General features: G+C 39.3%; 1 protein-coding gene across 1 annotated transcript; it reads right to left on the minus strand.

Annotated features, from left to right (window-relative positions):
• Window positions 1–8,857: 8,857 nt before the first annotated feature.
• LOC143850465 (uncharacterized) lies at window positions 8,858–10,496 on the minus strand. Its single transcript, XM_077359714.1, has 3 exons — window positions 9,942–10,496; window positions 9,663–9,794; window positions 8,858–9,580 (listed from the first exon to the last, which is right to left on the minus strand). The coding sequence occupies exons 1-3, from the start codon at window positions 10,494–10,496 to the stop codon at window positions 8,858–8,860; spliced, it is 1,410 nt and encodes a 469-aa protein (XP_077215829.1).
• Window positions 10,497–12,702: the final 2,206 nt, after the last annotated feature.

A 12,702-nucleotide genomic window follows, 5' to 3' on the forward strand; every position in this document is an offset into this window, starting at 1 on the left:
TGCAGAGTAGTTAGGAATTCTGGTCCGAACTACGGATGGCTTGATCCCTAGCTGAGGGGTACGTAGGCAGCTCAGGCGTGCTGCTGGCACCCTGAGTTCAGTCACCATTTTTAGACACCATTTTTACACCCTTTCACCATTTTCAGTCACCATTTTTACACCCTTTCACCATTTTTCATAACTTCAAAACCTCCAAAAAATACAAAAAAACTTCAAAACCTTTTCAAAAAAGATCTTCCCCTAGAGTTAGGAGTCTGTCCTAGATATTTAGGGTGTTTTAGAGTTAGGAGTCGGTCCTGATTTGTATTGATATGGTGTGTCCTGTCGTGTGAGTGTCCCTAGAGTTAGGAGGCCTCGAGTCGATCGGTCAGACACTTAGTCGAACCGATGGCTAGACTAGGAAGCATATAGTCAGCCCATGGTTTTCTTTATGTTGCACAGCCTAGATACACATAGGATGTAGGGCCCACCTGCATTAGCTTAAGGCTAAACAACCTGCATTAGTTAGGACATATAGAGAGTCGTAAAAATCACAATCCACTTGAATTTAAGCAATCGCACAAAAAGCTTTAAAAACTAGTCGAGTCTAGTTGATCGAGTCTAGGATAGCGGTCCTAGAGGTTTAGGCATTGTAGTTTAGCATAGGACACCGAACTACGTTGGCTCTGATTCTTCCCGAGGCCGGGATACGTAGTGCAGCTAGGATGGATGGCCATCCTGGTCCGAGTCAAGTCCTGCATTAGAATTTTAGGATTTGTCTTGTTGAGTCGTGTGTTGCGTATTTTGCTGTGTTTTCTTATTTTCATGTACAGATCCTATACCTTTAGCTGTAGCATGCATGTGCTTGTCCACCAGAACTTAGACACCAATTAGGCATGGCACTCATAACCTAGCTATTCTTAGGCGACATATCTTTCATTTCTTTTGTGTGTGCTTCTTATTCATCTCTGAGACATGCATGATTAGCTAGACGTTATCTCGGGGATATCCGTTCCCATTTCGCATGATTTTCTCCCAAAACTCTTCAAAATTAATAATAAATGGCATGAGAGACCAGGTGCTAGCACTTGGGCGAATTGGGGGCGCCTAATCCCTTCCCCATTCGTCATCAGGCACGAACCCTATTTTATATCTCTGGTTATCCGTTGCAACAGAGCACAGCATGGGATCCAGGGCCCACTTCCTTGGATGGCGACTCTTCTTTGTTTAAGATACGCCTCGAATCTGGGCTAGTCCCCGAATCGAGAGGTATCTCACTTTACATCGCCGCTCATGCTGTGAGGGGCACTCTTTCGAGAGTTCCTTGGTGGGGCTCTCCTTCACGTGGACGATCTAGAGAGACTCGCGCGGGGGCCCGTCCTCCACGCCCGTCCCGGATCGGGGTCCACAGATAACCTCTGTATAGAATTGGATAACCTCAGTATAGAATAAACCTCAGTATAGAGTTGGATAACCTCACTATAAATTGAAAACCTCTGTATAATAGGATAACCCTTGTTTCTTAATAACCAGTTGATAGGCCCTACCTAAAGTTAATAAGCAGATGATAGGCCCTCCTTGAACTTGGCATAACATATGTATAACTTGGCATCCCATATGTTTAACTTGGCATCATAATTGCATAGCCCTTGTCTATAATAGGATAACCCCTCTGTATGATAGGATAACAATTGTATTATACTTAATACCAGATGATAGGCCCTCTTTGAACTTGGCATACCATATGTATAACTTCACATCCCATATGTTTAACTTGGCATCCCTTATGTATAATTGGATAAGCCTTGTCCATAATAGGATAACCCCTCTCTATGATAGGATAACCCATGTTTCTACTTCATACCAGATGATAGGCCCTGTTTGAACTTGGCATACCATATGTATAACTAGGCATCCCATATGTTTAACTTGGCATCCCTTATGTATAATTGGATAACCCTTGTGTATAATAGGATAACCCCTCTCTATGATAGGATAACACTTGTTTATACTTAATACCAGATGATAGGCCATCTTTGAACTTGGCATCCCATACGTTATGTATAATTGGATAAGCCTAGTCTATAATAGGATAACCCCTCTCTATGATAGGATAACCCTTGTTTATAAAACAAACATAAGACTGCACGGAGCTCCGTGTAAACACGCGGAGCTCCGTACGTTCTACTGAATTTAAAAAAAAACATACAGAAGAACGCACGGAGCTCCGTGCACACTACTAGTTCATTTTAAAAACAAACAGAAGCTCCCACGGAGCTCCGTGGAAAGACTTTTCTCTGGTTTTCTTGGTTTCTAAAAATTACAGATTTCAGCACCCAATTGTGCCTATGCAGATTACATATCTCAACACACAATGGTGCTTGTTCAGCACTTCACTTACACACCCAAAGAATATACATTTCAGCACCCAATAGAGTACACATCCATCACTTATTCTCTGTCACGCAAATTCACCTGTTTCAAACCTGCATTTCAAACCTGTATAAAATAACTCAAGTGCATGGGCAAAATCTGAATCAATTACCAACATCCAACAATATAAAAAGAGGAGTTGCCTTTCAAACAACTCGGTGAATGTTTACAACAACTCAATCAATTGCATTTCAAACAACTCAATGAATGTTTACAACAACTCAATCAATTGCGGATAACAGGTTATCAATTCAATTTCTGTAGATCAATGTTTACGATGCCACAATCCTTTACACACAAAAAATATTTACAACAACTCAAAACACAATGTGTACAAGAAGTCAACCTACAACATCTGACATATCACCATCATCTTTAGTAACTTTACACTCTCCAAACTCCCCCTTTAGAAATCTTTGACAAAGAGCCTGACGTATGTCGGGGATGTCTGCATGGCCTAAATTCATCAAATGATTGAAGGGAGTCTTCCTCAGAGCATTCTTATCCCATTCCCTCAGGTTCATCCTCCTCATAGCAGCTGTAAAACATGCAGGCGCATATCGTGCCGGGATGTTTTTAACCTGCATGCCAGGTTAAGTCATCAATCAACAAAAAAGAACTACTAAAACATCAAATACTAAACTACAATAGAGTACACTTACATGTCTCTTCCCTCCCTTCTTTCTCCCTTAGCCATATAACAAATCAACAAATATATCGAGGTCTATACAAATATCATCAAAAAGTTATAAACAGCCAACATTAAAGAAACAAATAAATGAATTCATTCAAGATACATATAAATGAATTCATTCAAATTATGTTACCTTCTAACTGGACTGGACTGAGGCCTATCAAAACAAACATATGAAAATGACAAATAGAAGAACAATAAGAAGAAAGATGGATTTTTTTGGTTTCATACCAGAGATATAAACAAATAATCTATTAGTTTGCCTGTTCGTATTGACTCACAAGTAATTCAAATGGAGAATCTAACGGCAAGTGCAATCAAAGGACAACTCTAGAATGTAAGTCAAACCTCGCAGGTTATCCAATTATAAATAAGGAATTCCAAGTTAAACATATGGGATGCCAAGTTATACATATGGTATGCCAAGTTCAAAGAGGGCCTATCATCTGGTATCAAGTATAAATAAGGGTTATCCTATCATAGAGAGGGGTTATCCTATTATAGACAAGGATTATCCAATTATACATAAGGAATGCCAAGTTAAACATATGGGATGCCAAGTTATACATATGGTATGCCAAGTTCAAAGAGGGCATATCATCTGCTTAATAACTTTAAGTAGGGCCTATCAATTGGTTATTAAGTATAAACAAAGGTTATCCTATTATACTGAGGTTATCCAACTCTATACTGAGGTTTATTCTATACTGAGGTTATCTTTACCGAGGTTATCCAATTCTATAAAATGGTTATCCAATTTATATTGAGGTTATCAATTTAGAAACAAGGGTTATCCAATTCTTTAGTGAGGTTATCAATTTATACCATACCAAATTCTTCAGAACACACCAACAAAATGAAACTAAAAAATCCAAATATCAGTTACTAGTTTTAAAATAGGTTTCAGATCATAAGAAAAACAACGTTTCCAAATATAAATGGGGGTTATCCAATATTTATAGGGGGTATCAAGTCTAAAAGACAGATTATCAATGTAAACCACCATCTTCCACGGAAACTAAGCCGGAAAAACCAGTGACATAAAAAAAAACTGAAAAAAAATTCAACTTACCTATTTATGCCTAGAAACTCAAGGCTGGAGGAAGCGGGCGGTGACGGTCACGGCGGCAGCAAAGGCAAGGGTTTTGGAGGAAGAACAAACTCAGATTTTTTGCGACGGCAACCACCACGATTCTCGACCGTTTTGATTTTGAAGGAAGAAGAAAACAAGCGGTTGGAGGAAGAAGAAAACGACAGCGAGACAAGGGTTTTCAAGGAAGAAGAAAATGAGGGCTTTAAAACGGAATGAAAATCTCGAGGAAGAAGAAAGGAACGGCTTCAAAACAAGGGCTTCAAACCAGGGTTTTGAGGAAGAAGAAAATGAAGTAAAAAAAAAAGGTGTATAAAAAAATGAAATGTAACTGTCGCCCATTTTGTTTTTCAAAAATCTCATAAGGGCATTTCGGTCTTTTTGACGGGCGGGAATAGTGTTTCAACACCACTTGGACATGTGCAAATTCGATGACTTCAATCGGACAATTTTTCCGACGTCACTTGGAAATTTTGCCCTTTAAAAAAGCAAAGTTTGATTGTGCCAACACTAAATTAAAAGTCAAAGATGCAATAATTCATTTACCCCACTTACGTGCTCAAGCCAACAACCACCACATGTTAGAAAAAAGCTAGCATAGAGGGCTCACTTGAAGAGAGAAAAAAATCTTAGTACGAGTTTCATCCCTGGTCACAAGAAATGGATAAGCTCCAAAAACAAGATTAGAACTCTAAGATAATAACTACTCTATAACCTGATAACGTTTACACTCTTTTTGTTGTTTAAATCAATCAACGCTAAGTCGTTGATTTTTTAGTCATTAATCTTAATGTTTTGCATGGGCATAGTTTTAACCGAAATTTCGCAATTTCCTAAAATTTTGGAAATTTCAGAAATTTCGGCTGAAATGTCGAGAAATTTAATTTTTTAAAAGAAATTTAATATTTTTTTCAAATTTTTGGTTGAAATTATGGAAATTACCTAAATGATTAATTAAGTTTTTTACTAAATTTCGGCCGAAATGGACTGAAACCGGAATATAAATCCATAAGCATGACACCATGACCATTGGCCTAGCCTCGTGGCCCTTCAGATCGAAGGTCTAGATAATAGAAGCAGGTCCCCATTTATGACCTGATTTTGATGAGAAGATTGATCTTGATAGTTTATGTATCAAAAGTCTGCAAGGGCAGTTTACGGAAAAGCTCATAAGTATCATAAAAGAAAAACAATAAACCACTCCAAGGAACAATTTTCCATGCTTACCAAACAAGTTCTAAATTTTCCTCAAAAACAAAAAAATATTTAAGGGAAAATGACACTTACACCCCCTCTACTTTCTGACACATACACTTCTAACCCTGACTTTCAAAACGAGACAAGTACACCCCCTGAAGTTTCATTTTGTTATAAGTATGCCCCTCCCGTCAACTGTCCGTTAGGTTAACCCGATGGAACCACAAAAACTAATCAGGGTTGATGTTTATTGGACCAAAATACCCCCATCTCTATCTTTAGTCTTTAAGTCATTCACAGATAGTCATTTTTAAAGTGAAAATTGAAAACACAGATTCGTTGTGGAGGAAAGAGCTTCGACGGGTTAGGGTTTTGGTCTGGACACACTTCCCACGTGGTTACGATAGGGTTTGTGATTTTATTGATGATTAGACATAGTATTTCATCATTTCCCCTTGTGTTAATCACGTGGAAACGAACTAATTTTGTGCAAATGATCTAATTTTGTGTTAATCATGTCTGCGTGGTGAAGTTTTTAAGAGAACATTGCCATTTCATCCAATGTAGTGTTGCTTCTCTGTGATTATGTAAACCCTAATGTTATTTCTTAAAAAATCGTAATGTTATTTCTTAAAAAACCCTAGGTTTGTTGTTTAGATGGCCGTGATTATTTGGAGGTTTTCTTGTATTTGAAATCGTCTGTTGAAATCTGTATTGGAATGAGTATTTAGAATAGAAACCCTAGCAGTTGATGCATGTTGGTTCGTTTGGAATAAAGATGACAGTTGTGTATTTTTGTTTGAAAAAAACATGACAGTTGGGTATTTTTGTTTGGAAAAAAGATGACAGTTGGGTATTTTTTTGGCCTAGGTAGATGGCATCAGCTGGTTCCTCTTGGAGCGGACAACGTTCACAAGGTGCTACCTTTACACCATGCCACTGTGGACAACGAGCGCCAATGAGGACATCATGGACTAGCAGTAACTTCGGGAGAAGGTTTTTGGGATATTCTGCGTATGAAGTGAGCAATCTTTTGTTAATGGTCAATTGGTCATGCTTTGGATATGAATTATGGGGTGGTAACTCTAAATGTCCTTGTCTGATTACAGATGGGTGCTTCCTGTGGTTTCTTTGAATGAGTCGATCCACCGATATGTGTTCGAGGAAGTGCTATCGTACCAAAGGTTATGGAGAAGTTCTCAAAGGCGGTGGAGGCGATTGAAATGTTGGACGCTGAAGTCACCAAGTCTCGTCGCAGGGAAAAGATTTTGTGAACCTTACTTGCCATATCATGGGGTGGTGCTCTTCTTTGTGCTATTTTCGTAGTGGCTGTAGTTTATTTGGATGGGAGTGTCAGTGGGAAGGAAATGTAGTACCCATGGATTAGTCTGTAATGAACTGATGTTTTGAAAGATTTCTAATCTAACCCTATGTAAGACATATGTTGAAGAAATGAAAGTGGATGGGCTTCTTATCACGAAGCTTGCTTTGATTTCAGTGTTTACTTCTTAATTGAGAAATAATGAAAGGCACTAAATGAAGAAATGGAATACATACACATTGAATAACTAGTGTGAATTAGAAGGAAAATTTGTTAAAATACAACCTGTTTGAATTCAACCATTTCGGTTTACACACCCAATACAAAACCTGGTTGAAACAACCTTTTTGAATACAACCATTTCCGATTACAAACCCATACAAAACCTGTTTGAATACAACCATTTTGGACTACACACCCATTACAAAACCTGTTTGAATAAATATGTTCCATTTTCATTTTCAACCATACAAAATCTATTCCAAGCAACCTGTTTGAACAGACACATGCAAAATCTGTTCCATTTTCAAACTATTTGAATACAACCTCTTTGAACTTGCAAATGAACCTACAAATGAACCTGTTTCATGAACCTATTTCAGTCTGTTCCAAAATCTGTTCAAATTAACCTGCTTGAACACACACATGCAAAATATGTTCCATTTTCAACCTGTTTGAATACAACCTCATTGAACCTGCAAATGAACCTGTCTCAATCAGTTCCATTTTCAAACTTTTTCGGTTGTTTTGCACATTGGAACTGAACCTGCAAAATGAACTTGCAAGTGAAGGCTGAAGCCTACAACCACATTCATTACATCCAACATTCATTACATAACATTAGCACTGAAAAAATTAGTGAAGTCTAAAGGTTGAAGTCTACAACCACATTCATTACATAACAGTTGTATTCCTTGCAAAGGCTTGATACCACCACTTATTTCATTCCGTGTAAACTTCAAAAGGCAAAAAAGCATGAAAGTGTTTCATTACATCATTACAACCCACTGTGCAAAAGTGTGAAGACCACGTCATTCAAAACTCAAATGACATTGTCCAAAAAATGCAACTGTGAAGCGAAAGCACCAAAGCAAGCAACTCCAACTCCAACTCCAACTCCAAAGGCTCCAAATACCACAATCAGTTGCCACCAGGAGCTGTGGATTGCTGAGTCCCAAAAAATGGTCCACTACATTGAGCACCAGAGGTACTTCCCACGGCCGAAGTACTAGCACCTTAGGTTCCATTGGATTGCCTTGGTGACTACACATGTGCCAACAACCAATAGTTAGGTGACCTATTATAATTCATATCTGACAGGGAGATAACAAATACAAAGTTTGTTACTTACTTGTCTAGTTGGATACGAGAAAAAGTGCCCTTCATAAATACCAACCCCAAAGGGTCCACCTCTGTCACCTCTTTGTCCTCTCTCTCCTCTTCCTCCACATGTAGAGCTAGTAGTCTCTGCTCCACCTCTCCCACCTCTTCTGCCTCTTCCTCCAATTTGAACAGTAGCCTACATGTAACATTGAAACAAAATAACATTAGCAAAACAATCAATAGTAATTGTTGCATAGAAAAAACAAACACTTATAGGTTGAAGTTTTTGGTACCTAATCATTGCTACCCCCTACTACAAAAGTACTACCTCTCCCACCACCTCTTCTGCCCCTCCCTCCCATATCAATAGTAGCCTACATGTTACATTGAGATAAAACACATTAGTGAAGCAAACATTAGTAACTGCTGTAAATATAATGCATAAGTGAAGAGCTTCAACTTTTGGCACCTGCTCTGTCCTACCCCCTACCCCTCTTCCACCTCTTCCTCCTCTACCCCTGGTAACTGGTTGTTTTCCTATACGTTGTCCTACACGTTGTCGTACACCCAGGGAAGTGGATGTTGTTGTCCCTCTAAGAATAGCCTTTCTTTTCTCTTTGATTGGCCCTTTACAAGTGCGTGTGTTGTGTCCAAATTGACCACACTTACCACATTTTAGGGACCCATGCTTTCTTACCAACTTGAAAGGGTTAGCAGCTCTTCGAGGTTCATCTGCATCCCTCCTCCTCGACTTCTTTGGCCTTCCTGGAGGCCTTCTCACTGGAGGTGGATGGACGGGATCCATGTCTACTCTAGGCCACTACTTTATACTCGGCATAGTGTGAATGATTTCTCTGTAACTCTTCCGAAAGGCATCAGTGTGGTAGTAGGGGTGGACAAATTTTTCAACATTCTCCTTCTGGTAGAAGATGGAAGCAACCGCATGTATGCGTGGAATACCAGTCAAATCCCAACTCCTACACCCACAACACTTTTGCGCTAAATTGACAACGTACTGCTTCCCATACCTTTGCACTTCATACTCCTCCCCACCAGACCACTCAACGTGGCATTCACAAGCTGCAACCTTAATTTTCTCCACCTTCTCCTGAATTTTGGGGCAAACTGGGCCTTCATACTTATCTATCTCAGACCTCTGCCTTTGAAACCTCCCCATTAGAAGCCTTCTGATGGTCTCCAACAAAATTATGATTGGATTGTCCCTACCAGGTAGGATGAAGCCATTAAATGTCTTAGATAAGTTGTTTACTAGTAGGTTGCACTTTGACCTAGGGCTGAAACCCGATCTTGACCACAATGTTGGATTGATTTTCTTCAAATATGCATACGCATTCTTATCTAGCTTCTCCATCTCTTCCATTTTACTCTGAAACTCAATGGACGTGGTAGCATAAGCTGCTGACCACATAATGTCTTTTAAAATCTTCCCTTTGAACTCGGTTTTAAAGTTGTTGTACATATGCCTGACACAAAATCTATGGTCGGCATTTGGTAATATATCCTCAAAGGTTTCAACCAATCCCTGCAAAAGATGGTGAACAGGTATAAGTAGATAATAACATAACTCATATAAGTATTGTAAACTGTAAATTACTAAGATATACCTTCTGTCTATCGGAAATGAATGTCCACCCATGACTCTCAACTGACCCAATATCATTAAGGAGTGTCGTTAGAAAGCACGTCCAGGAGTCCTTCAATTCAGCCTCTACCACTGCATAGTCCTCCCCAAGGTCCTTTCAAATGGCAACCATCCAAACCAATGAAGGGCCTACAACCGGCCAAGAAACCCTGCCTCGTAGCGTGGAGACTAACATAAAGCCTCTGGAAGGTTGGCATGACATCCAAACTTGGCCTTTCGACCTTCAACTTAACACAACTACCTGGGTTTCTAAACCTACAAGGTCACAATAATCCCAGACTCTAGCGTATTGCTCCACATAGCCACCCTCAATGCATACCATAGCCTTCCTCTTCGCCCTATATATCTTTGTCTTTGACACATCAACCTTGAAATCCCTTTTCACACTCTTTCTAATTGCATGGACATTCCAGTTGGGGTCATCCCTGATCTTCTCTAGATATTTAGAAGACAACCAAGAAGAAGTCACCTGGTGGTTTTGATATGATCTGGGGCACTTATGTGTGGGAACATAGCTTTTTATTTGGAAACCTTCACCCATCTGCATTGGAGAAGCATGTATCCTCCAACCACACTTACTCTTGCATATTGCAGTGACTCTCGAAGTCTCATTCTTTACAAACATATAGTCAAACCCATGCTGGATAGCATATTCCTTCAATGCAGCTCTAAATACTTGAGGGGAGCTAAATATCATCCCCACAACCAACACTGGCTTCTGCATATCCACATTCTCATTAAATTCAACTCTAGGTTCTCGTTCATCTGTAGAAGACCTTGGGCTTCTAAGGCACATGTCATCTTCATCCTCTTCAATTGCATTTGACCTTAGAGGCTCATCATGTATAACCTCCTCTGGAAAGCTACAGGCACATCATCGTCATGTTTTGTAGCTGCTTCTTCAATAACATATTCAGCTCCGCCGAAGAAATCATCATCATGATCAGTCTCACTTCTATAACTACTGTCACTATCAGCATAGTTGCTTGAAATAACAAAAGAATCATCAGAACTTTCATCAAGTACATCACTATGGACAGGTGGAATGGGTGTTTGAACTTCCTCACCCATTAATATTTTTGCTAGTGAGGGTCTCCATTTGGCTAACATAATATTCCTCAGCTTCAATATGTTGTTCAATTGAGGGCTCCTGTGGCCAAGCCAAACTAGCCAAAATTGTATCAACAACTCTAACCAAATTTTCCTCATCTGCTGTCTCCACTGCCATATCCAAGCTGACATCAACTTCAACTTGTCCACTAGGGACTTCAACCTGTCCAGTGGGGGCCTCCACTTGACCATTCATTCCAATAGCAGCTCCCAACATATCTCTCTGTGAGCTCCCTCCCAAGTCACCTCTCTATGAATTCATTCCCAACACATCAACTACATCCGGTGGCAATGGGGGGTGTCAACATATATTGTGCTGGTGTCTTTCCCTCTATTAAGCTCCATCATTTGCAACACATCTCTATCGGAGTCAATCCTTTGGAAACCACCTTGCTTACCCCTCCCTTTAAGTTTATGATACATGAACAAGTGGATAGGGGTGCCTACTATTTCTGACATCATGTCTTGCATTTCAAAGAGAGAGAGCTTGTCTGGGTCCACATTATCAATGTGGTTAACCTTTCCCCCTTTATATGCCCTCTTAGATTTGTCAAAGTTGCCACCATGGTGGATGATGAGCACATTTATGTGTGAGTTGTAGGTAGGAAAAGCATGCATTTCTCTCATTTAAAGCGGTGCTACTAATGTATTTTCTCTGTTTTTGGTGTTTCAAGGTTATTCTGGATTTTCACGGAAAATGGAGCTAAAGAGATGGATTTTTAAGGAAATTAATCAAGACCCAGAAAATTTTAGCCAAAATTGATTTGTGCAATATTAGGCCGAAATTTGTTAATGCCACTACCCCCTCTATTTACTCAAGTCACCCCTTTTTGTTGGGTAAAAAGAGGGGTGAGCCGAGGAAAGGAAAAGACAAAATGGGAATGGGTCGTTGGCATGGTGCAAATTCAAACAAATTTGGAGCCCGCCCGAATCATTGATGTTGCAGCCCAACAATTGGGAAGTTCAGATCTGCCCATGGGAATGATTGTGGATACAACCAATTTATAATGGCTATCAAGTGTACGGTTTAGATCATCTATGATAGGGTCGTACAACAACATTAAGGCCGAATTGTAGACCCAACCAGTGGAATATTTTGTGGTGCAACTATTTTACATAGTAGTCGTCCAATGGACTGTTTGGATCGTTGCATGAAAATAGAGGGGCATCATCTATATATATATATATATATATATATATATATATATATATATATATATATATATATATATATATATATATATATTGTAGTCCAATCAATTGGATGGCTCGGATCGGTTTATGGAAATGATTTAGGGAATCCATTCATGCCATGGCCATGTAAATGAGTGATTCAAATCAATCTAAAAAAAAAAGAAGTGAATGCTTTGGGATGTGCCCAACCTAATTCGGTCATGGGGTGGACAAATCATTTTTATGCTTGAGTTCCAAGTGGACCTACTCAATGTTGGACGCTTAATTCTTTAAATTTGTGGAGAAATTGCACATTTGGAGTGTCGGCCAAGCCTGGAGGTGGGCCTGCTATTGTTGGAAATTGAGAAATTGATGGCCATAATGAGACAAAACAGTTGTTATTTTTTTTAGAGTTGCAGAATGGAAATTACCAAAATAAGAGGATATTGGACTGTGTTGGACGTGTGATTTGAGAAATTTGCCACGTTGCATTAACATGCAGATACTATATGGCAAGTATCGGTTCTTTTTGTGTGAATTAGAAACATGGCTCTTACAAAAGGCAACTATAAGGTATGATATATTACCATTTGTGGGCAACATACATGGGAAAAGAAAGCATCTTAATTATAAGGAAATTTGGTCAAAAGGGTCCAAAAATAGCGGAAATAGTGAAACGGTAACCCCATATTTCAAATTTGTGAAAAGGGGTCATTATA

Source organism: Tasmannia lanceolata, unplaced genomic scaffold (genome assembly GCF_043159265.1).
Source record: "Tasmannia lanceolata isolate RefF3 unplaced genomic scaffold, GAP_Taslan_0.1 ptg000018l, whole genome shotgun sequence".
NCBI lineage: Eukaryota > Viridiplantae > Streptophyta > Magnoliopsida > Canellales > Winteraceae > Tasmannia > Tasmannia lanceolata.

Coding starts and splice junctions, on each gene's coding strand:
- LOC143850465 (XM_077359714.1), bottom strand. CDS start 10,496: ATGTGCCTTAGAAGCCCAAGGTCTTCTACAGATGAACGAGAACCTAGA. Junction 9,795..9,941: donor TTGTAGGTTTAGAAACCCAG/GTAGTTGTGTTA, acceptor GCCATTTGAAAG/GACCTTGGGGAGGACTATGC. Junction 9,581..9,662: donor TCATTTCCGATAGACAGAAG/GTATATCTTAGT, acceptor CATCTTTTGCAG/GGATTGGTTGAAACCTTTGA.